General features: G+C 42.5%; 1 protein-coding gene across 4 annotated transcripts in view; it reads right to left on the minus strand.

Annotated features, from left to right (window-relative positions):
- The window catches only part of PDZRN4 (PDZ domain containing ring finger 4), a 390,282-nt gene that overhangs the window by 5,167 nt on the left and 358,791 nt on the right, over nucleotides 1-26,324 (minus strand). For all 4 annotated transcript variants that reach the window (XM_074942197.1, XM_074942199.1, XM_074942200.1 and 1 more), the window contains 4 exons: nucleotides 25,616-25,714; nucleotides 23,350-23,412; nucleotides 7,790-7,891; nucleotides 4,041-4,157 (listed from right to left, as the gene is read on the minus strand). In XM_074942197.1, the coding sequence (XP_074798298.1) occupies nucleotides 4,041-4,157; nucleotides 7,790-7,891; nucleotides 23,350-23,412; nucleotides 25,616-25,714 (381 nt within the window). The remainder of the gene's footprint in view (nucleotides 1-4,040; nucleotides 4,158-7,789; nucleotides 7,892-23,349; nucleotides 23,413-25,615; nucleotides 25,715-26,324) is intronic.

The raw sequence follows: 26,324 nt of genomic DNA on the forward strand, positions 1-26,324 counted from the left end.
GCAGGCTTTTTTCGTTTTCTAACTGGGTATGCTATTTCTCTTATACCGCTATCATCCAAAGTGCAATCTATATAGCATGCTCACTGTATGCCTAAGTGCACCCAGCACCAGCCAAATGTGTTTTCTCCTTTAGGAGGTGTAATTACACAATTAAACATAATGGTTAGTAATAGTAAAGGGAGAAAGAGGTACAGTGCACCAATGAGAGGAAGCAGAATGGAAGAGGTCGCTCTCACAATAATTGCTGTTTTTCTTCTACCTTGATAGATAGTGGAAGATATGAAAAATAATTAAATGCACCCTACACACACTGCATCATTTCTGCTTCAGGATCATGAACCCCTCAGCTAGTCTCTTTTGTTCAGTTGTTAGTAGAAAATGGTGGAAACTGGTGGCCCAATAAAAAATAGAAATAAACAAATAGATAAATAAATGTAAAGTGTGGTAGAGTATATTCAGTTCAGAATAAAACCCATGATCAATAGAAAGCAGTATTCACAACAGGGTTGTCAAAGTCTCTGAGGAGATGACATCTCTATCCATAGTAATTTTAGTGGTTCTTTCTCACTAGCAGTGAAGACTTAAAGAAACAGTTATCCTTCATACTGGCATTGTATATTTAACACACAAATATACAGACGCTCAAACACCATATATGTGATGGTGAAATACATGCATCATCATGTGACAGCCTCATCTGCAGTCTGCCAACTGGTTCATCTGCATCAAAAAATATTTCCTTCTTTCTTGCCCACCACCCACACTAATTGTGGAATCCTCCCACCAGAATTTAATTGGTTTGAGGGGTAGGACAGAAGATATTCAGTCCTGGAGAGCTGACAAATTTAAGTCTGCTATTTCATGACCCTTCATGGTCAGGATCTCTTGGAAGGTCCCAGAGTGCTGGAACTTAAAATTGCAATATTATTATGAACAGAGAAGTGTTTCAATGCAAATTTAGAGATTTCTAAAATTTAAAAATATGTTTTTCTTTCTGCCAGAGGTCTTTACAGTTACACTAATAGCAACTAAGGAATCCTACCTTTACAGGAAGAAGGGACAGGAAAAATAGTACCAATAACATCTGAAATCACACTGAAGCACTTCTAAAATTGTTTTTACTGTAAGACATGAGACATGCACGCAGATTACATGCTGGCAGGCTGCACTGCTCTATTAAGACTTTGTTCACACTTCTTTGAGATGTAAGCAATGTTACCATTCCAAATGCATGCCAATATATTGTTTTTACTGCACCATCATGTATTTCTTGTTTATAATGTTCATTTAATACTTCTTTCTTTACTCATCTGATGCATTACTGTGACGGAAGACATTTTAAGACTCGGTAAAATTTTCTAAAGTGGTTAAATGATTTAGGCTCCATTTTTGCAAGTGACTTAGACACTTAGAAGCCTAAATCCAGTGGGACCGAAGACCAGATTTTCAAAGGTCTTTAGGTGCTTAAACATGCAGATAGGTGCCTACTGGGATTTTCAAAAGGCACCTAGCTCCTATGGAAATCAATGGAAGTTGAAATCAATGGGAATCAGGTGTCTAACCTGCTTAAGCAGTTTTGAAAATCCCACTAGACACCTATCTTCTTCATTAGGTGGCTAAATACTTTTGAAAATCAGGCCCCATGCCTCTAAGTTTTTGAATTAGTAGATCTCATCCTCTCCTACCTGGCTTTTATTCATTGATTGGAAAAGGAAGACAAACTTGTCCCCTTTTTCAACTTCCAATTCATTTCTCAACTGTGAATAAACTAGTTCAAATTAAGAAACAATCTCTCTACCCCTGCTAGCTAAATTGAATCCAAAGGTTATTAAGGTAAGAGCTTTTCTGAGCAAGAGAAACTGAAAATACTGACATTTGGCAAAATTTAAATACCAACATTTTCTCCATTGTGAAGAATGAAAATAATATAGATACTTAATGCAGTATCTGACATAACATATTTATACAGTACCACTGGGACTCAGGTTCTAAGTGTCTAAGTCACTTTTGAAAATAGAACTTAGGCGGCTAAATCCCTTAGACGTTTTTGAAAATTCCACCCATCGTCTATTGAAAATTCAAGATTCTGGTTTTTTAGAATGTTCAGTGTCAGTCTTCTTCCCAATTTCTTCTGTTTGAAAGGCCAAAAGGCTCTGTATGCTGCATTTATGCAAAAATAACTGCAGATGATTACAATCCCAACCTAGTAGTGTGTACAATCCAGTAATAAGTGAACTTTTAAAGGTTCTATGTTTCAGCTTGGATAAGATTCATTCTTGCAAGAATGGCTAATCATGCTGGAATGCAGGCATGGTTCCCACTCTGATTTTACAACTCACGATACGTTTGGAACATAAAACCCAGAGTGCTTATTTAAGTTTGAAAGCAATCAGATAAGAAAGATCCAGGGGATAGTAGGTGCTGCTGCTCCAAATCAGGAGAGTGAACTACCCGGTCACCCTACGAAGATGAAAGCGAGACTGACAGTGGTGTGAAGAGTTGCCCCTGATGGCTAAAGATGATATACCCCAGCCTTGACTGGAATTGGTGGGATGACTAAAAGGTAAGGTCCATTTCCACTTTTTATTTTTTTTAAATATCCCAGGAGTTTATCAAAAATTTAAAAACAAGTGAAAATTAGTGTGAACAATTAACTTTGCAGTTCTCTGGGTAAATATGAGGGTTAATACTGGGGGGCATGAGAAAAGTAGAAAAGTAAGAGTTTACTATTTATGAAACCATTATCTCTAATCCCCAATACAAAAATTCAAGTTTTTTAAAATAAAGAGTTTATTGTAGATGACTTGTGCAGATAGCTTGATGTAAGGGGTTTCAGTAGCACAGGGATGGGATGGGACAGGAGTGCTTGGCACTCATCGGCAGGTAAGGTTTGGGGGGGAGGAAGGTCAGGAGGGGCCTGTTCTCCCAGGTGCAGCCTCCTGCTCCCTGGTGCCTGTCGCTGCAGCAGTTGGTGGGCTCAGCAGGCTCCCTGCCCATTTTGTTCCTCCACTGTGCAGCTGCAGCATCAACCAAGCATAGTTTCCCTTCCCTATGCAGGCATGCTGTGCTGTCCAGCTGGGCGCCTGCAAGAGGGGAGCTGGGACTGCAATTTTAAGCAAGTAAAAATCTGGGTGGAAACTGGAAAAATCCAAATATTGGATTTTTCGAAACCTGGGAATTTTTCAGGGGGAAAAAAAAAAGGAAAATGAAGGGTCCTACTTCAATGACAAACTAGAGGGGATTCTCAAAATAGGTCTGTTCTGTAAACATCTAGTCTGACATCCTTTATCACACTGGCCATAGAGCTTCCTCAAAATAATTCCTGTTTGAACTAGAGCACATATTTTGGAAAAACATCCAATATTGATTCCAAGACGTCCAGTGATGGAAAACCCACCATGATCCTTGGTATATTGTTCCAATGTTTAATTACTCTCACTGTTAAAAAATTATTTCCAGTCTGAATTTATCTAGCTTCAACTTCCAGACACTGGATTGTGTTATACTTTTGCTTCCTAGATTGAAGAGTCCATAATCAAATATTTGTTCTCCAGGTAGCTACTTCTAGACTGTCATCTTGTAATATACATAGTACTATATAGTAGCAGTACACTTTATAAGGTAGTAATTTATATAGCAATATAAGTACCATATCTTGTACAATATGTCTGTATTGTGTTTATCACAATGGGGCCCTGTCCTTGCTATGGCCTTGACAGGTGACTCTGATATAATTCATAAATAAAAGTGACAATACACAAGACCTTGTATGTAAAAGGGCTTGTAATATTGTGCTGAGAGCTCAGAGAAAATGCAGAATCGGTGCTTTACTCCTCTCACATTCTGCTAAAATTTTACCCTCTCACATCCGGCCAACACATTTATTTCTAAAATGTTTCCTTATTGAGACTGTATTGCAGTTCAGCGCATCCTCATGACAAAAGCCTTTGATTCAATTTTTTGACGTAGCATTTCATTCTCTCTTAATAGAAAAATACACCTAGCAAAATTTCCAATGATACATTTAGTGTCAGTCCTACCTGCTCCACCTCATTGGCTGTGAACTGCATTACTTCATTATGCTGTTCTTCCAACATTTCCAAGTTTAACTCCTCTAAGAATTCATTCCTTTCATCATCAAGCCATCCCTCCTCCAGCTGCAAAAGAATACATTAATACATTGCATTATGTTAGCGGGGATGCATGCTAAAATAGGGTAAACCCAAATGGCAACGTTTGACTAGTTCTTTTTATCATAATGATTCTCTTCAGAATACCAGGCTCCTATAGTTCACCTCTCCAAAAAGAAGAAAAAGATGATTAAAAACAAAACAAAACCCAAAACAAAACGGGGGCTCTTAGGCCTTTTATCCTTTCTTGAAACAGTATGACTGATTTTCTCTCCTAATGAAGGAGATTGCACAGCACAGAGCATTATTTCCTTTCGAAATGTATGAAAGGCATACTATATAATCCTGGAGCTGTCCTGTTCATTACCTCCAAGAGCCCCAATGTTAAAAGAACTGCAATGATAAGAATAGGACCATGAGATAATCGGGCTCTTTCCTTTAACAACTTTGACCCCAGGGTTGTGTCCCAGTGCCTGAACCTCAACAGCACCCTCACTCTGGGTTTCTATCATATGTCTCTTATTGCTCTTCCACGTGAATGAAATAACAAACGAAAAGGGGGTGGGAGCACTGACTGATGCAATGACTAAACTTTTTTGTTCTTTGACTGACTTTTTTTTTAAATTAAAACATTATTTTCATAGTCATTGAAGAGGGTATTATAAAAAGAGGAAAATGGAGGCCATTACTTCAGTCAAGTTAATGAGATGTGGCTGTACACACATACACAGTATTATGTGCATGTGTGTGTCAACAGTAAGTCTCCATTTGTGTTTCTGTTCCCTTTCCAGATTGCATGCTGGGGTAATAAAGGAAAAATACTATCACTAGAAGGGGAATGAAGTAGTGTTGCACGCCGGCCAATGGCAGTGTTTTAGGGGCAGAAAAAGGCAACAGAGAAGGAAGGTGACAGAGCTGGGGAAGGGCAGAAATTAAAATATTAATACAACTAATCTAGAGTATGAGCAAAAATCCAATTACCTGTAAAATGTTATGGACATCACAGAAGCTAGAAACAGTGTAATTGTGTGCAACAATGCAACATGGAACTAAGTTCTTTTGTGTTGTAAGCAGGGACAACTCTACTGAAGCCAATGGACCTTTGGCCCATGGATACTAATTGGTTAAAACAACAAGCAAGCAAACAAAAAATCCCTCCACAAACCAGCCAAACATTAGACAGTTATAAAATGTTGATGGAGATTCTGTGGCACTTTTTACTATATTATGGTATCTACTTAGAACATCAATGTTGAGGTTTCATTCATGGTTTTCCAAATGCTTTTATCTGTTATGTATAGTCAAACCTTTGACCTTATAAAGAATATAAACTCCCAAGTTTCACAGCACAAGCAAACCACTAACTACCTGGGATTAGGAAGAAATTTCCCCTATGGGCAGATCATTCTGCAATTGCCCTTCAGAGGATTTTTAAACCTTCCTTGCAAACATCTGGTGCTGGCCAAGGAAGGATACTGCAGTAGATGGAGCACTGGACTGGTCTGATCCAATATGGCAATTCTTACGGTTCTTAAAAACATAAATATACTCCCCAGTGCACATGTGCACTCATGCATTTGCATGTGTGCACATAGACATTTGTTTCACATGGTTATTTGTGTGTGTTTCTTGTATGCTCAGTTTTTAATATTAACTGAGTAATAATCAATATTGACTAGTCAGAGAAGCTTGTCTTGTTAGTTATTGGATGTGCCGAGCAGTCAGTCCTTGAAATATTGCCATTACAGAGTTCTTTCTAAAAGATTAGGACTTGATCCTGCCCTTTTTTCTCCGGTGAGTGTTTGCCTTAGTGAGGGCTTGTCTACACATGAAACCATTCCAGTTATACCAGTATAATTATACTGGTATAGTTAAACCGATATATTATACCAGTATAAACCCCCCTTGTGGACACTCTTATTCTGGAATAAGAATGGCTATTTTCAAATTTGCTTAAACCCCTTCCAATGTGACATAAGCTAAACTGAAAACTGGCCCTCATATACTGGAATTAGAGTGTCCACATGAGGAGTTATACCAGTATACTAGATCAGTTTAAACTCACATCTTGGCTTGTACTGGTATAACATTTCTACGAAGACAAGTTCTGAGGAAGGCGGGATCAGGTCTTTTGTTGGGTTTCTACAACTGGGTCTGGCAGGTGGATCCTCTGCCTGCGAGAGCCTCACTGAAATGAAATTAAAAAAAAAAAATAGAATCCTCACACAAATCTTTTAAAAGCTTCTGAAGGGTCTCTAGACCAAGAAGGGATATAACCTAGCTCAGGGATCGGCAACCTTGGGCACACGACCCATCAGGGAAATCTGCTGGCGGGCCGGGGCAGTTTGTTTACCTGCAGCGTCCGCAGGTTCGGCCAATCGCAGCTCCCACTGGCCACGGTTTGATGTTCCAGGCCAATAGGGGCTGCGGGATGTGCTGGCCGCCGCTTCCCACAGCCCCCATTGGCCTGGAATGGCAAACCGCGGCCAGTGGGAGCTGCGATCGGCCGAACCTGTGGACGGCTGCAGGTAAACAAACTGCCCCGGCCCGCCAGTGGATTGCCCTGACGGGCTGCATGCCAAAGGTTGCTGATCCCTGACCTAGCTATTTAAATCTGAGGTGAATAGTTTTACTCTGCCTTAGTATATAGCCAGTTTTTTAGGAGCTGTTTAGAATGGCTAAGGACATAAAGGAAATATATGCTGAAATGTGATCTTGAGTAACTTCCAGATTCAAGCTGGGATTCCGGGTGACACTGAATTACATTTATTCAATTTAATGTGTAAAGAATATGTAGTCACCATGTCTGAAAATATCAGATCAATAATATGAGAGACAAATGGTAACATAACCAACTTTGCTTGGACTGCTGACAGATGGAGAGAAGAGTGACAATGTAATGTCCTTTTCTGCTTTGTGGTGGGATATAAAAGGAAGCAGAAATAATCCTTTTCCCCCCTCTCCTTTACCTTGATGATTAGCCTGACATCTCCCACTGCAAAGATATAAAAATTTTCTTTGCAAGGCATCAGTTTTGTTTAGAAGCCAGAAGTATAGTTTAAAACTGTGTGGCAAAAATATCTATTTCCTATTAAATAATTTGTACTTGATGAAAAATCTCATATGACCAGTTTCCCTTGAAAACGGTTAGGTAGGAGTAGGTTTGCTGAATGGCATTGTAATGAAATGCCCATTATCAAGATCTAACTGGAGAGTTTACTGAAACATTGCTTAAAAAAATAATCCTGACCCAGAGTCCACTTCAATTCTGCCACAAGCAGGTGAAAACCATGGAAGAGTGTGAATTTAGTCCCAGAAATCAGTAAGAATCATCAACTAATAAACATGTCTTTTTGAAGTTCCACTTCACATTTAGTTAAGTATCACATTAGTACTAGATAATCAACTGTATTTATATGTATGTATATTTTATTTACTTGCAAAGAATCTTTTAGCTAGTACAATGGTAAACAAACTCCTAGTAATATAATGTTATTTTTTTCCTGAGGCTACAGATTGGCAAAGATCTTTAATTATATTTTTCCCATTTTTTTTCATGAACCTCTGCAATCCTGTTTTTCAGTGTTCATTTCTTATGGATGACAATGACTGTACACTATAACCCAAGCTCCTGGCTCAATGCATCTATTTATCCTAACCTGAATCTCTGGTCTTGCAACCAGCAACACAATTTTCTTGCATTCATCACTGGAGAGCAATGCCACCGCCTCCTCCCGATTCTGGACATCTTGGCCATTTATCTAGAAAACAAATGAAAGTGGCACATTAGTTTCCATTTCCACAAAGCAACACACAATAAAGGGCAAATATCAGCTCATTTGTGGGAAATGTATGGACAATGAAACTCACACAATGGGCTCATCTTCAGCTCCTCAGTGGTAAGTGCCTTCACTCAATTATGCGTTTACTGTAAGAGCTGTATTGATCGTTGAAGGATGGCGGACATCAGAGGAAGCAGTTATGTTCATAAATGTCCAACCTGCGCCCTAGCAACATACATCTAGCAACACAATTAACCAGCTCCTGACAGGTGACGTTCATCTTTCTCCGTTCAGAGTAATGGAAGTGTCACTCTGAGATAATAGTGCTGGTGGAAGCAAGACCGGTAATACTACAGCTGAAATCAGTCATACTGTATGCTTGTAGAGAGCCAATTAGAGGGCTACAGTATTCTCTCTCACCAGGCAATACCTATAGGCCACTGCTGATTGCTATTTCATTTAATCATTTTATATTTCTGTGTGCGACTCGGTGTCCAGAACCACACAAACCATCCCCATTTGGATAATCAAAATAAAAATGAATCATCTGTAAAAACCTGTTTTCTCTCCAACTTCTCTCTGCAATTCTGCCTTTATGTTAAAAACAATCAATCATACTAATAACTATACCTTAATGTATAGATTTTACAGGCCCATTCAACACTACCTAAAAATGCTGCTTAAGAAAAATTAAGTTTCAAATACAAAGCATTTTTTCCCTAAAAATATCACACTTTCTTTGTTTGTTTCACAGCACAAGAAGTGGATTTTCCTCATTGTGCCAAACTGCATTGTCAAAAATATTTAATCCATCTGCAAAGTAATGGGGACAGGCTGGAGGGCAAAGGATTTTAATAATTTTGTGGAATAAAAAGGTTTTCCCATATCCAGCCTGGTTAATCCATCTCCTTTTGCAGGGGTTCAGTTTCAAAGCTAGTAGTAGGAACTTCCTGGTGGAAAAGTAAAAAGCAAATCTGCATGTGCACAGCCTGAACACATTGCTTTGAAAAACCAGTTTTAGGTGAGAGTAAGTAAAACCACAAATATACACCGACTGTTTGCTTGGTTATCACCAAAATCTTTGAGATACCTCCATGGAGAGATGTGGAGGGAGCTAAGTGTGGACTGCAGGAGAAATGATACCCACTTCCTTGTACACAGCTGCCCCCATCAATATACAGATACAGGCATATATGGAGACCAAGGACCAGATCCCTCAGCTATCGTAAATTGGCATAGCTCTGTGATACCAATGTCAGTTTATACCAGCTGAGGATTTGGTCCACACGGTCTCAGCATGTATCTTGAGCTGAGTGGCTCAAGACAGATCATTACATGCCAGAACCTGTAGTAGCTGCAGGCTGCACTATCATAGCAAAGATAAAAGTTTCAGAGTAACAGCCGTGTTAGTCTGTATTCGTAAAAAGAAAAAAGAAAAGGAGTACTTGTGGCATCTTAGAGACTAACCAGTTTATTTGAGCATGAGCTTTCGTGAGCTACAGGGTTTGTAGGAAAAACAGGGTTTGTAGGAAAAAAACAAGGGGAGATAGGCTACCTTGCATAATGACTTAGCCACTCCCAGTCTCTATTCAAGCCCAAATTAATAGTATCCAATTTGCAAATGAATTCCAATTCAGCAGTTTCTCGCTGGAGTCTGGATTTGAAGTTTTTTTGCTTTAAGATAGCGACCCTCATGTCTGTGATTGCGTGACCAGAGAGATTGAAGTGTTCTCCGACTGGTTTATGAATGTTATAATTCTTAACATCTGATTTGTGTCCATTTATTCTTTTACGTAGAGACTGTCCAGTTTGACCAATGTACATGGCAGAGGGGCATTGCTGGCACATGATGGCATATATCACATTGGTGGATGTGCAGGTGAACGAGCCTCTGATAGTGTGGCTGATGTTGTTAGGCCCTGTGATGGTGTTCCCTGAATAGATATGTGGGCACAGTTGGCAACGGGCTTTGTTGCAAGGATAGGTTCCTGGGTTAGTGATTCTGTTGTGTGGTATGTGGTTGTTGGTGAGTATTCGCTTCAGGTTGGGGGGCTGTCTGTAGGCAAGGACTGGCCTGTCTCCCAAGATTTGTGAGAGTGTTGGGTCATCCTTCAGGATAGGTTGTAGATCCTTAATAATGCGTTGGAGGGGTTTTATAAACCCCCCCCCCAAGACGTTCTGGTTAAACTTGGATTATTGCTGTGCACATTGTAAGATGAGCTATTGCCAGCAGGAGAGTGAGTTTGTGTGTGTGGTTTTTGGAGGGGTGTGTGTGTGTGTGTGTGGGGGGGGGTGGTGAGAAAACCTGGATTAGTGCTGGAAATGACCCACCTTGATTATCATGCGCATTATAAAGAGAGGTTTCAAAGAGGGATGGGCTATTACCAGCAGGAGAGTGAGTTTGTATGTGTGTCTGTGGGGGGGGGGGGGGAAGGGTGAGAAAACCTGGATTTGTGCTGGAAATGGCGCTCCCTGATGATCACTTTAGATAAGCTGTTACCAGCAGGACAGTGGGGTGGGAGGAAGTTTTGTTTCATGGTCTCTGTGTGTATATAATGTCTTCTGCAGTTTCCACGATATGCTATGCATCCGATGAAGTGAGCTGTAGCTCACGAAAGCTCATGCTCAAATAAACTGGTTAGTCTCTAAGGTGCCACAAGTACTCCTTTTCTTTTTTCTTTTTAAAGATAAAAGTGACTCCAATAAACCTCATTTGATCACCAATTAGTTGCCCATGTGGCCCTCATTATGCAAAGTTTGATGTCCACGGATGAAATCAAACAAGGACTAACCAAGATCTGTGGGACCTTCCTTGTAGTCTATTCCCTTTATTTTACAGTGCGTGCTGTGTGAGGTAAACAGACTATTCTCAGCTATTTAAGAAGACTATAAAGGAGACAGGAGTTGCTGTATGTAATATGTTAGTATTTGAATTATCTTGGAAAACATGAGGAAAGCTGCTATAGTACTGTGAAAAAGATAAACCCAAGCATCCCCAACACTGCGTTCTCCAGACCTGAATGAAATCCCTGTGTAATGATATTGTCATCTTCCATTTCTCTGAGTTATCTCATCCATAAGAGTGGATGGAGGGTCAGTGTGCCTTCGGCTATGAAAGAAAACCCCACATAACTCACCTGATGTTAATCTTAATGATCAAACTTCTGGTTGTATATCAGCATTGACATTCAGGTGATGCTATTAGTCTACAAAAATGCAATAGAATTACCTACAGTCTTCTCTCACCTCTGGAGTCTTCACTCACAAGTGAATTGAGTTTGATGGTCTCAAACTAATATCTGGTTTCAGAGTAACAGCCGTGTTAGTCTGTATTCGCAAAAGAAAAAGGAGTACTTGTGGCACCTTAGAGACTAACCAATTTATTTGAGCATGAGCTTTCGTGAGCTACAGCTCACTTCATCGGATGCATACTGTGGAAACTGCAGAAGACATTATATACACAGAGACCATGAAACAATACCTCCTCCCACCCACTCTCCACTCTAATATCTATTAGCTTTCTGCCTATACTGTGCCTGGCACTATAATTCACCCAGAAATGTTAAAAAGAAAAGAAAGTGGCATTGAATGAAACTATCATCTACTTAAAATACATTAAAATGCCTTAAAGATGGGAGTCCACAGAGTTTTTGCCTTGTTGAAAAATCAACAAGAATTCACTTCAAATGTACAGTTTTTTATTTAAAAAAAAAAAGGGATATTCACCAACATATGTTGTTCATTGTTCTTGGAGGACTGACTGTAGACAGATGTAGAAGCTAGTTCATTTGCTTTTCAATTCCTAATCATATCTCTTCATAATCTCACCAGATTAAAGGACTGTTGTCCTTTTGCAGTTGGATACAAACATTTTTTGTGGGCAGTTCTAGCACAGTGAAATTTTTTTACATTCTGGACCACACAGAAAATAAAATAAGAGCTCCTATATGAGCCCTAACATCAAAATGTAACTACTTATTTCCTTTTTGAAATAAAGGCCACTTTTAGACAGCAAGCTTGTAGATCTTATTGTGCTCTGGAGATTAGTTTGATTCCCAAAGCCAATACTGGGGTAAGAAATATAGCTTTGGTTTTCAGCAAAGATGTTTCGTGAGGAAATGGAAAGTCTGGAGGGATGGAATCAGATTGATTTTGCAACATTCAGAAGACTCATGTGCCTAAATTAATGATTGGCAGTTAAAGAGCTGTTTGTGAAGAAGCAACTTGCCATTACCAGCAATTACCACTAGGGGCATTAGTAAAAAGAGGTCAAAGTACAAGGGAAGTTTCCTGGAAATGAAGGGAGGGAACTGAAAAACACCAGCATAACAACAAGAGGAATTCTGAACTTCTGATTTTGGTAGTAGCGATCCGTGATTTCTCTAAAACTTCCTCTCTGTAAATCCAAACTGAAATCCACTGTCATTCTAGCTATTTTCCTCTTTTTACAGTTAAACTATCCTCTTTCCTGACCTAAATACATAGCCATCATTTGCCCTTTGATTGAGCTGGGAGGAGATAGATTTCATTCTAGCCTGTAAGACTCTCATTAAAGGGACACTCTCAGATTCAAAATCTTTAGTCCCAGGACGAAACCAGCTCCTTTCAGTGCTGAAAACTTGTAAGCAAGTCATTACCCACTCCTGACTTTGCCTTCCCCAAGGTTGGAGTTTAGTCTGTCTCCCAACACACCGGTTATTAACTGTCCCAGCCAGCAGTTCTGAGACCAAACAGTAGGTCTTAAATAAAAAGGTGAGGTTACATCACAATTTCGTAAAGTAGTCCAAACTAGCTATTGTGTAATGTCTGCTTGTTTAAAAGAAAGTGAAACACATTCCTTTTTGAATACCACTTTGGCTAACATTTCTTCTCATCCCAAACACACACAAATCAGTCAGTTCTCCCCTTAAGTACCCACTTGTGAATCACAGAATCATAGGACTGGAAGGGACCTCGAGAGGTCATCTACTCCAGTGCCCTGCACTCATGGCAGGACTAAATATTATCTAGACCTGTGGTTCTCAAAGCCGGTCCACCGCTTGTTCAGGGAAAGCCCCTTGCGGGCCTAACTGGTTTGTTTACCTGCCGCATCTGCAGGTTCGGCCGATCGCGGCGTCCACTGGCCGTAGTTCGCCACTACAGGCCAATGGGTGCTGCGGGAAGTGGTGCGAGACAAGGGACATGCTGGCTGCCCTTCCCGCAGCCCCCATTGGCCTGGAGCGGCGAACCGCGGCCAATGGGAGCTGTGATTGGCCGAACCTGTGGACGCGGCAGGTAAACAAACCAGTCCGGCCCGCCAGGGCTTTCCCTGAACAAGCGGCGGACCGGTTTTGAGAACCACTGATCTAGACCATCCTTGACAGGTGTTTGTCTAACCTGATCTTAAAAATCCCCAATGATGGAGATTCCACAACCTCCCTAGGCAATTTGTACCAGTGCTTAACCACTCTGACAGTTAGGAAGTTTTTCCTAATGTCCAACCTAAACCTCCCTTGCTGCAATTTAAGCCCACTACTTCTTGTCCTATCCTCAGAGGTTAAGGAGAACAATTTTTCTCCCTCCTCCTTGTAACAAACTTTTATGTACTTGAAAATTGTTATGTCCTTTCTCAGTCTTCTCTAGAATGGATGTCTTCAAACACACAGGGAGTGTTGTTGGTTTGCCCATCAAATATTATGTACCTAAACCTTCAGTTTGTCTAACAAAACACTTGTAGGCCAGCTGTTGGGCTACAGAGTGCTCTTACTACCCTCCCATGTTGGGCCAGCTCAGCTGAAATGTTTAGCTTGGTGGGGGCCCAAAGCTGAGGCTCTGCTCCTTCCCCAAACTCTTTGCCACTAGCTTGAGAGGGAAGGGGAGACCTTTGCATAAATCCTCTGTGGTCCTCACACAGTGCTTCCATCTCTCATGATTTTATTGCAAGTCCCATGATATTTGGTGTATTTCTTAATGCCTCAACTCCTGGAGTTAGGTGAGAATGTCAGCTTTCATTAACAACTAGCGTCAATTTCCCCCCTTCTGGTCACAGAAGAAAGCTTGAAAACGTGAGCCAAAGGCTCAAAACCCAGAAGGCAAATAAAAATAAACCAAAATGTATTATTTTTAAAATTTCTTGATTTTAAGGCTAATCTCATGATTCTGGGGTGAATGACTCATGATTTTTAAACACTTGGGATTGGCAATACTCTTCACAACATCTGTAAAATGTTATTTGGGCCAAAAAGATTGAGCAGAATCTATTTAAATAAGAGATACAAGATACCTTTTGATAGTACACAGGTACAAATACATCCAGACACAGTTATCTGTTATACTTACAGGTTTCAGAGTAGCAGCCATGTTAGTCTGTATCCGCAAAAAGAAAAGGAGTACTTGTGGCACCTTAGAGACTAACAAATTTATTTGAGCATAAGCTTTCGTGAGCTACAGAGCTTCCATACCCATAAATAATGATGAAGTGAGCTGTAGCTCATGAAAGCTTATGCTCAAATAAATTTGTTAGTCCCTAAAGTGCCACAAGTCCTCCTTTTCTTTCTGTTATACTTAGCCCTGGTCTACACTAGGATTTGAGGTCGAATTTAGCAGCGTTAAATCGATTTAACCCTGCACCCGTCCACACGACAAAGCCCTTTTTTTCAACTTAAAGGGCTTTTAAAATAGATTTCCTTACTCCATTCCTGACAAGGGGATTAGCGCTGAAATCGGCCTTGCTGGGTCGAATTTGGGGTACTGTGGATGCAATTAGATGGTATTGGCCTCCGGGAGCTATCCCAGAGTGCTCCATTGTGACCGTTCTGGACAGCACTCTCAACTCAGATGCACTGGCCAGGTAGACAGGAAAAGGCCCGCGAACTTTTGAATTTCAATTTCCTGTTTGGCCGGAGTGGCAAGCTGCAGGTGACCATGCAGAGCTCATCAGCAGAGGTGACCATGATGGAGTCCCAGAATTGCAAAAGAGCTCCAGCATGGACCAAACGGGAGGTACGAGATCTGATCGCTGCATGGGGAGAGGAATCCGTGCTATCAGAACTACGTTCCAGTTTTCAAAATGCCAAAACATTTGTCAAAATCTCCCAGGGCATGAAGGACAGAGGCCATAACAGGGACCCGAAGCAGTGCAGCGTGAAACTTAAGGAGCTGAGGCTAGCCTACCAGAAAACCAGAGAGGCGAACGGCTGCTCCAGGTCAGAGCCCAAAACATGCCGCTTCTATGATGAGCTGCATGCCATTTTAGGGGGTTCAGCCACCACTACCCCAGCCTTGTTGTTTGACTCCTTCAATGGAGATGGAGGCAACACAGAAGAAGGTTTTGGGGACGAGGAAGATGATGATGATGAGGTTGTAGACAGCTCACAGCAAGCAAGTGGAGAAACCGGTTTTTCCGACAGCCAGGAATGGTTTCTCACCCTGGACTTGGAGCCAGTACCTCCCGAACACACCCAAGGCTGCCTCCCAGACCCGCCAGGTGGAGAAGGGACCTCTGGTGAGTGTACCTTTTTAGATAGTATACATGGTTTAAAAGCAAGCATGTTTAATGATTAATTTGCCCTGGCATTCATGGCTCTCCTGGATATACTCCCAAAGACTTTGCAAAAGGTTTCTGGGGAGGGCAGCCTTATTCCATCCACCATGGTAGGACACTTTACCACTCCAGGCCAGTGGCACGTACTCGGAAATGATTGTAGAACAAAGCATTGCAGTGTATGTTTGCTGGCGTTCAAACAACATCTGTTCTTTATCTCTCTGTGTTATCCTCAGGAGAGTGATATCATTCATGGTCACCTGGTTGAAATAGGGTGCTTTTCTTAAGGGGACATTCAGAGGTGCCCGTTCCTGCTGGGCTGTTTGCCTGTGGCTGAACAGAAATGTTCCCCGCTGTTAGCCACGGGGAGGTGGGAGGGTGGAGGGCCTAGCCATGCGCTGCGGGGAGGCAAAATGTGACCTTGGAATGAAAGCACATGTGCTTTGTATGTAATGTTAACAGCAAGGTTTACCGTGAAAGAGTGTACCCATTGTTCTATAAAATGTGTCTTTTTAAATACCACTGTCCCTTTTTTATCTCCACCAGTTGCATGTATTTCAAGGATCACAGGATCTTCTCCTTCCCAGAGGCTAGCAAAGATTAGAAGGTGGAAAAAACGCACTCACGATGAAATGTTCTCTGAGCTCATGCTGTCCTCCCACACTGACAGAGCATAGACGAATGCGTGGAGGCAGACAATGTCAGAGTGCAGGAAAGCACAAAATGACCGGGAGGAGAGGTGGCGGGCTGAAGAGAGTAAGTGGCGGGCTTCAAAGGCAGGATTCAAAGCTGAGGCTGCTGGAGGATCAAACTAATATGCTCCAGCGTATGGTTGAGCTGCAGGAAAGGCAGCAGGAGCACAGACCGCCGCTACAGCCCCTGTGTAACCAACCGCCCTCCTCCCCAAGTTCCATAGCCTCCTCACCCAGACACCCAAAAACGCGGTGGGGGGACCTCCGGCCACCCAGCCACTCCACCTCAGAGGATTCCCCAAGCAACAGAAGGCCGGCATTCAATAAGTTTTAAAGTTTTAAACTTTTAAAGTGCTGTGTGGCCTTGTCCTTCCCTCATCCACCACCCCTCCTGGTGCTTCTCTCCTCCACCACCCCTCCTGGGCTATCTTGGTAGTTATCCCCCTATTTGTGTGATGAATTAATAAAGAATACATGAATGTGAAGCAACAATGACTTTATTGCCTCTGCAAGCAGTGATTGAAGGGAGGAGGGGAGGGTGGTTAGCTTACAGGGAAGTAGAGTGAACCAAGGGGCGGGGGGTTTCATCAAGGAGAAACAAACAGAACTTTCACACCGTAGCCTCACCAGTCATGAAACTGGTTTTCAAAGCTTCTCTGATGCGCACCGTGCCCTCCTGTGCTCTTCTAACCACACTGGTGTCTGGCTGTGCGTAACCAGCAGCCAGGTGATTTGCCTCAACCTCCCACCCCACCATAAACGTCTCCCCCTTACTCTCACAGATATTGTGGAGCGCACAGCAAGCAGTAATAACAGTGGGAATATTGGTTTTGCTGAGGTCTAACCAAGTCAGTAAACTGCGCCAGCGTGCTTTTAAACGTCCAAATGCACATTCTACCACCATTCTGCACTTGCTCAGCCTGTAGTTGAACAGCTCCTGACTACTGTCCAGGCTGCCTGTGTATGGCTTCATGAGCCATGGCATTAAGGGATAGGCTGGGTCCCCAAGGATAACTATAGGCATTTCAACATCCCCAATGGTTATTTTCTGGTCTGGGAATAAAGTCCTTTCCTGCAGTGTTTGAAACAGACCAGAGTTCCTAAAGATGCGAGCATCATGTACCTTTCCTGGCCATCCCACGTTGATGTTGGTGAAATGTCCGTTGTGATCCACCAGTGCTTGCAGCACTATTGAAAAGTACCCCTTGCGGTTTATGTACTTGCCGGCTTGGTGCTCCGGTGCCAAGATAGGGATATGGGTTCCTAGGGAACCCAGTTAGGGAATCCCATTGCAGCAAAGTCATCCACTATGACCTGCACATTTCCCAAGGTCACTACCCTTGGTATCAGCAGATCTTTGATTGTGTTGGCTACTTGTATCACAGCAGCCCCCACAGTAGATTTGCCCACTCCAAATTGATTCCCAACTGACCAGTAGCTGTCTGACGTTGCAAGCTTCCACAGGGCTATTTCCACTCGCTTCTCAACTGTGAGGGCTGCTCTCATCTTGGTATTCTTGCACCTCAGGGCAGGGGAAAGAAAGTGGCAAAGTTCCATGAAAGTGCCCTTACGCATGCGAAAGTTTCGCAGCCACTGGGAATCATCCCAGACCCGCAACACTATGCAGTCCCACCAGTCTGTGCTTGTTTCCAGACCCAGAATCGCCGTTCCACCGCATGAGCCTGCCCCATTAGCACCATGATACCCACATTGCCAGGGCCGCTGCTTTGAGAGAAGTCTGTGTCCATGTCCTCATCACTCTCATCACCGTGCTGACGTCGCCTACTCGCCCGGTATCGCTTTGCCAGGTTCTGGTGCTGCATATACTGCTGGATAATGCGTGTGGTGTTTAATGTGCTCCTAATTGTCAACGTGATCTGAGCGGGCTACATGCTTGCCGTGGTATGGCGTCTGCACAGAAAAAAGGCGCGGAACGATTGTCTGCCGTTGCCCTGACGGCGGGAGGGGCGACTGACGACATGGTTTGCAGGGTTGGCTTACAGGGAATTAAAATCAACAAGGGGGGTGGCTTTGCGAGAAACTGAATGGCCCCCTCAAGGATAGAACTCAAAACCTTAAGGATAGAACTCAAAACTGGGTTTAGCAGGCCGCTGATTTCACAGAGGGAGGGAGGGAGGAGAAAATGAATACAAAACAGATCTGGTCTATTTCTTGTTTTGAGCCACTTCATCTATCTTTATACATCCTGCTGGCAGCAGACTGTGCAGTACAACTGCTAGCCATCGTCATCTCTTGGGTGCTCGGCAGAAGGCGGTGCAATATGACTACTGGCCATCGTCTTCTGCTAGCTGTAGATTAAAAGACAGTGACTGCCGGTAGGACTCAATCACCATGAGACGAAACAAGGGAAATGACCTAGCTGAGTCACTCCCATGTTTGCCCAGGCGCCCAGTTAAAAGAGCACCCAGGACTATGTCGACGACAGCTACCAGTCATACTGCACTGTCTGCTGCCAAAAGGCAATAAACTGCTGCTGTGTAGCAATGCATTACCACGTCTGCCAGCACCCAGGAGACATACGGTGACGGTTAGCTGAGCGGGCTCCATGCTTGCCGTGGTATGGCATCTGCACAGGTAACTCAAGAAAAAAGGCGCAAAACAATTGTCTGCCCTTGCTTTCACGGAGGGAGGGAGGGAACGGGGGCCTGACGATATGTACCCAGAACCACCCGTGACAATGTTTTAGCTGCATCAGGCACTAGGATTTCTACCCAGAATTCAAATGGGCGGCGGAGACTGCGGGAACTGTGGGATAGCCACCCACAGTGCAACGCTCCGGAAGTTGACAGTTGCCTCGGTACTGTGGACACACTCCGCCGACTACATGCACTTAGAGCATTTGTGTGGGGACACACACAATCAACTGTATAAAAACGCTTTCTACAAAACCGACTTCTATAAATTCGACCTAATTTCGTAGTGTAGACATACCCTTAGTTACTAATCTATTTTACTTTCAGGTTTTCATGTATTAGCAATACTGAGTTGCAAACCCTCCAGAGGGAATATTTTGTTTCCACTGGATCATAAAAATAATAATAATAATGAGAACATGTTGGTCTGAGTAATTCTAAAAAAGCATATTTTTACAAAGGCTAAATCTGGGGCCAAATTTAACCTGAGAGTATCCCTTTAATGCCCCTCTCTTGTTCAGACAGAGATTTTCTACAGCTGCATGACTGCCTTTCTCCTGTATTATTTGCAGAAGAACCCCCAGTTTAGTTCCTTAACATGGAGAACATAACAATGGCCATACTGGGTCAGACCAATGGTCCATCCAGCTCACTATCTTGTCTCTGACAGTTACCAATGCCAGGTGCTTCAGAGGGAATGAACAGAACAGGCAATCATTGAGTGAGCTATCCCCTGTCATCCACTCCCAGCTTCTGGTGGTCAGAGGCTAGAGAAACCCAGAGTATGGGGTTTAATCCCTGATAATCTTGGCTAGTAGCCACTGATGGATTTATCTGTCTTGAATTTACCTAATTCTTTTTTGAACCCACTTATATATTTGGCCTTCACAACATCCCCTGGCAATGAGTTCCATGAGTTGACTGTGCATTGTGTGAAAAAGTACTTCCTTTTGTTGTTTTAAACTTGCTGTCCATTAATTCAATTGGATAAACCCTTGGTCTTGTGTTATGTGAAGGAATAAATAACGTTTCCCTTTTCACTTTCTCCACACCTTAATGATTTTATAGACCTCTGTAATAGCTCCCCCTTAGTCATCTCTTTTCCAAGATGAAAAGTCCCAGTCTTTTAAATCTCTACTCATACAGAAGCTCTTCCATACCCATAATCATTTTTGTTGCCCTTCTCTGTACTTTTTCCAATTCTAATATATCTTTTTTGAGATGGGGCAACTAGAGCTGCATGCCGTATTCAAAATGTGGGCATACCATGGATTTATATAGTGGCATTATGATATTATCTGTCTTCTTATCTATTCCTTTCCTAATGGTTCCTAATATTCTGCTAGCTTTTTTGACTGCTGCTACACATTGAGCAGATGTTTTCAGAGAACTATCCATGATGACTCCAAGATCGCTTTCTTGAGTGATAACGGCTAATTTAGATCTTGTTGTTTTTTATATATAGTTGGGATTATGTTTTCCAATGTTCATTACTTTGCATTTATCAACATCTGCCATTTTGTTGTCCAGTCATCCAGTTTTGTGAGATCCCTTTGTATTTCTTCACGGTCTGCTTTGGACTTAATTTTGGAGTAATTCTGTATCATCTGCAAATTTTGCGACCTCACTGTTTACCCCTTTTTCCAAATCATTTATGAATATGTTGAACAGCACTAGGCCCAGTACAGATCCCTCGGGGACACCACTATTTACCTTTCTCCATTCTAAAAACTGACCATTAATTCCTATGATTTGTTTCCTGTCTTTTAATAGTTATTGATCTATGTGAGAAACTTCCCTCTTATCCCATGATAGCTTACTTTGCTTAAGAGCCTTTGGTGAGGGACTTTGTCAAAGACTTTCTGAGGGTATGTCTCTACAACAACTAGACACTCCCAACTGGCCCGTGCCAGCTGACTCAGGCTCATGGGGCTAGGGCTGTAGGGCTGTTTCATTGCTGTGCTTGGGGTGGGGCTCTAGGTGCCTGCAAGGTGTGAGGATCCCAGAGCCTGGTTGTCTGCACAGCAATGAAACAGTCTTGCAGCCTGAGTCCTGCAAGCCTGAATTGGCTGGTACGGGCCAGCCGCAGGTTTTTCTTTGCTGTGTAGATGTACCCTGAAAGTCCAAGTACTATTTACTCACTGGATCACCCTTGTCCATGTTTGCTGACTTCCCTCCAAGAATTCTACTAGATTGGTGAGGCATGGTTTCCCTTTACAAAAGCCATGTTGATCTTCTCCAACAAATCGTGTTCACCTGTGTGTCTGATAATTCTGTTCTTTACTATTCTTTCAACCAATCTGCCTGGTACTGAAGACATACTTGCACAGAATAACGATTGTGCTTCTTGTGAATATCATTATTTTCTGAGAAGGCCTTGCCGGATAAGTATGTAGAGAGAGCTGACACTAACCACTCCTTAGGCTTCAGAGCAATTTTTTTTATTCCTGCTGTTGTTGTTGAAGATATCTGATAGCAGGGTGACCAGATAGCAAGTGTAAAAAATCAGGACGGGGGGTGGAGGATAAAAGGTGCCTATATAAGGAAAAGCCCCCAAAATCGGGACTGTTCCTATAAAATCAGGACATCTGGCCACCCTAACTGATAATGAGCCCTGCTGACAGGCACTGTGCTTTATTTGAGAAACGCAGCTCAAATCTGGAGGGGCAGACCAATCTGAGAGCTACAGAGGTTGGAATTGCAAAGAGCTCTAATATGTTGTGCTCTAATGCCCCTTCTAGACTCTCTTGGTGAGAACTAAAAGGTACCTAGTTCATAAACTCTGTTAATATGACCCTACCTTTTAGTCTGCACCAGTAGGGTTTATTGGGGGAGCAAAAGCATGACACATTAGAGGGCTCTATAATTTACATCCCTGTAGCCTGGACTGTGGCGCCATGTAGAAACCCCGGCACCATCAGAAACGAAGAATAAAAAGAGCAGTTCGCTGAATGGTGGATCATCAGCGAAATCAGAAAAGTTCAGTTATAAGTGGTGGAGAGAGAAAAGAATAGACAACATCAGGTAAGTCCCCCTCCAGAACATTAAGAAATGGCCTTTAGAATCACAATCTCAAAAGCTTCTTATCCATGCTCAATAGTACTCTAAATCAGAGGTCCCCAAACTGTGGGGTACACTCCCTAAGGCAGTGGTTTTCAAACTTTTTTCCTCGTGACCCAGTTGAAGAAAATTGTTGATTCATGTGACCCAACATAATTATATCTTTTGATTAGAGTTTTCATAAAATCATAATATTGAAATACATTCCAGCTTAACCCACTTTACATAACTAACATGAGACACCAGCCTTAGTAAGCCTATGGTAAGGAGTGTGGGAGGTGGCCCAGGGTAGGGCAGAGGGTGGGGTGAGTGAGGGCTTGGGAGTGACGGCTCCAGGGAGGAGCTGGGGATGAGGGGTTCAGGGTACAGGAGGGGGCTCAGGGCTGGGGCAGAGGGTTGGGATGTGGGGGGGTGAGGGCTCTTGCTGGGAGTGCAGGCTCTGGGGTGGGTCAGGGATGAGGAGTTTGGGGTGCAACAGCTAGCTCTGGGGGAAGGGTCTCTGTCTCTCCCTGCCGGCAGGCAGCACGGAGCTCCGGGGGAAGGGGCCCTCTCTCCCACTGGCGGCAGGCAGTACGGAGAAGGGGCCCCTCTCTCCCCATTCCGGCAGGCAGCACGGAGCTCCAGGGGAAGGGCCTCTCTCTCCCTCTGCACAGAGCTCTGGATGAAGGGTCCCCCTCTCCCTGCTGGCAGCAGCGAGGTCTGGGGCTGGGAGAGAGGCCCACAGCAGCCCTGCGAGCCCCAGCTTGCTCCCCTCCCCAGTTACCGCCCACCCCCTACCTCTCTCCTCTCCAGGTACCTGCTGTGCGGCCCTTTAGAGCTGCTGCACAGCAACGATCGTTATAATTTGAATCAGCAATGCAACCCAGGACCTGACATTCCGCGACCCATACTTCGAAAAACACTGCCCTAGAGGGTGCAGAGGAATGTTCGGGGCGGGGGGGGGAGAGGGGGGGAGAGGGTGCAGCTGGGGCCTGGGCAACCCAGCTGTGCTCCTGGTCCCGGCTGCCAGCATTCTGGCTGCCGGCCGAGGCTCCACTCCCGACCCCATCCCTTTATATCCCAACTGTGGTCCCAGCCTCGGCCCCTTACCCCTGTCTACCTCCTTAGTAAAAAGGTAAAAAGTTTGGGGATCACTGCTCTAAGTTTTACACAAATGTATACTATCAAAGAATAATCAGCAAGACTCTCACCCATATTTATGATTGCAGCAGCCCTATTTAGAAAATGACATTGAGATGAACAAGAGAAAAATGAGATTTCTCATACATATGGCAAAAAAGACATAGGATATGGGGCCATCAGGCAGAGCAAGTTTGTCATTCTCCTTTTTTTCCATACCCGCACTCTAAATCCCAGCTATTGTCTTAAGAAAGAGACAGACATATTTTTTTCCATGCATCAGAACAACCAACAGAATTATCATCTCTCATCAGCAATCCACAGAGAGGATGGCACTGTACTGTTTTTCAGGAAGGAGCTCAGGAAAAAAAAGAGTTTATAGACACATACTTGCAAAATGCGGTCTCCTTCTCGGATCCGGCCATCTCGGGCGGCGATGCTGTTTGGATCAACCTGCATAGGAAGGTATTCAAAAACTGAGCATGAAAAGATCTCAGCTTCAAACAACTCAATTTGTAGAATTTGTAAAAATGACATTGTTTACATTGTGGAAAGACAGTCTAAAACTCTATTCAGTCAGATGAACATACCAGTTCTGCGAATAATCACAGAATCTTGTTCTAAAACAAATCTAAAGACAGAGAGGGGTGAGGGGGTGTATGATTTTCAGAACAATATTTTTCCACATCACTGTCGAGCACTAACTTTTCAGCTGTAATAGAGCAGAGTATTACTGACAGAATTCTTAGGCTCTGGAAATTCACTTTGGACTGAAGTGATTTTGAAGCCTTGCTAATGAGTGGTTGATATCTCCACACAGCAGGTCTATGTCTGCGTAAGGAGATAGTATGATCTCCTTTTCTGAAAACGTATTTTTAAATGATTGTACCAGCTATCAACCTAGCATTTCCTCTGGATTTTTCAGTTCCCAAAGAATTACAAGAAAAACAAAGAAAGATCTACAGTACAGAGATCATTCATGGATCCTATACACTGGGTCTGGTTTGAGTTGCTTAATTTAAAGTTGGCTTAGCATAAATAGATATTTAGGGTTCCATTAACAGTTTATCAGAGTCACAATAGCTCATCCTTGAGCCATGACCTGCTCTTCAAAGGGGCAATATTATCTATCACCTTTCACTTGATGGTTATCTTAAACCATTTATTTTACCTTGTCATGGCAAGAGCAATTTTTCAACCTAAACATTTTGAGCATAGCATTTGGTTTGCAGGTTACAGCAGATGTTAGATATTATTTTCTTATTGTGCACTGCCAGACAAAAAGTGAGTTTGAAGAGTTTAATCAAGTATGAAAACCAATACAATTAAATGTACACAGTGTTGTTGTAGCCATGTCAGTCCTGGGATATTAGAGACACAAGGTAGGTTAGGTAAGATCTTTTATTGGTCTAACTTCTATTGGTGAGAGACAAGCTTTTGAGCTCACACAGAGCTCTTCTGACCTGAAGAAGAGCTCAGTGTAAGCTTGAAAGCTTGTCTCTCTCTCACCAATAGAAGTTGGTCCAATAAAAGATATTACTTCACCCACCTTGTGTCTCTAATAGAATTAAACTTACTTTAAAAGAAAGGGCTGAGAGATTCCAAGCAGAGCAATACCCTCCATTTGGGAAAATAAACATATTTTAGATATAAAGGTATAAGATCCCTTTACCTTTTTTCCCCTCACAAGGCCAAACAGATATTAATAGTAGTGCTTACATACCTTTGGGAAGAGTTATTCTTAGCAAGTTTTATACTAATCCCTAATTTTTGAGCTAAGGCTGTGGTTTTCACATACTTTCACAGTGTTGTTGGCAGTTCCAGAACAATCTTTTTCCATTCCCATTTTTATGTGATTCACTTTATGGCAATGCAGGACAATTCTTTCTGCTAAACTCACTCCACTTTTGGCGTTCAGATTCTTGTGCTATGTCACCTGAAGGTGACAAACTGTGTATCAGATTCACTCAGGAGAATCAACACCCAGCTTGGACTCATAAAATCTTTGTCTTCTCATCTAGAAAAACTGCTCTTTTTAAAATTATTGGAGACTCACGTGAAATTAATGCACCTGAAAGTCTTTCTAAGCCTGATACTGCAAGGTGCTAAATACCTCTTAGAGGGTGCTGAATACTCTCACTTCCCATTGAAGCAGATGGGAGTTGAGATTGTTCAACACCTCAAGGTGTCAGAATCAGTCCTTCTGTTTGTTAGCTGGTAAAACAAAGAAGAGTGCTAGGAGAGACTAGATATTCTGACAGATTCATCTCACAGATTGTTTTATGCTGTTCCTCTCTTCCTCGAACACATGTGATTATTGTAAAAATAAATTAGCCATTGTTACTGTTAACATGACTGCAGTAATGGGAGAACACAGACGTGTGGGAATCAGAACTTTTGCTGACTTTCCACATATTTGTGGGATTATATTCAAATTTCAGAGAATGCTCCGACTTTGCACTTTTCCTAACTATGATGTTGTATTAATAGCATCACGTTAAACAAACAAGCTGGTAATAATTATATTACTTGGGCAACATAATTTACTTTCCTAATTGAAAGTGACAAGTGCTGGCTGACAGCCAGTATTACTGCAGTCAGATCTCAGAACACTTGTTTCTATTTTTCCATTGAGTCCCACCCACCACAACTTTACCTCACTGACATAGATTCCTGTGTCTTCCTCATCATCTGTTCTGTAGCAGACAGTCAACCCCAGCTTCTCTTGACTGCTAACACGACAAAGCTCGACCTCCTATGAGAAAACAAACAAACACAGTGTGGCATTTGTCTTGGGAAGAAATTCTGCAGTAGAATGGAGAACTAAATCACTGAGATTCTCTTGGGCAACCATAGAAACGTTTTAATAATTTCACTCAATACCATATGTCTCCCCTTCCACATTATACCTTTTATTTTGTATTAACAATCAAAATATGCAAATCATGGGACGAGTAAATTGTGGCTGCCTTTGGACAGTCTCAGTCTGCAGCCTCGTGTCCATTCTTATGAGGAAAACATCCCTAATAAATAAAGGAAGGAAGTCTAAATATATTAAAGTTGTAAGCTAGATAAGCACAGTTAGGTAAGTCATGCCTAACTCTGAGAAATATGAATGTGCACTGATTTTGCCGGATTTTTTTTTTTTTTTGCTTTTGGATCATAGGAGCTGCTTACAGTATATTACATAGTCATTTTACTCCTATCACATCAACAACTGATTTACAGGACAGAGGACAGGCTAGCTACTCATCAATCGATCCATCACAAATGAGTGTCACTCTCTTCCACTAGCAAGCTAAGTCATAAAGCAAAATCACAGCCTCCCGTTAATAACATAATTCATCCCACAGCCCGTTCAGTGC

This window comes from Natator depressus, chromosome 1, assembly GCF_965152275.1.
Source record: "Natator depressus isolate rNatDep1 chromosome 1, rNatDep2.hap1, whole genome shotgun sequence".
NCBI lineage: Eukaryota > Metazoa > Chordata > Testudines > Cheloniidae > Natator > Natator depressus.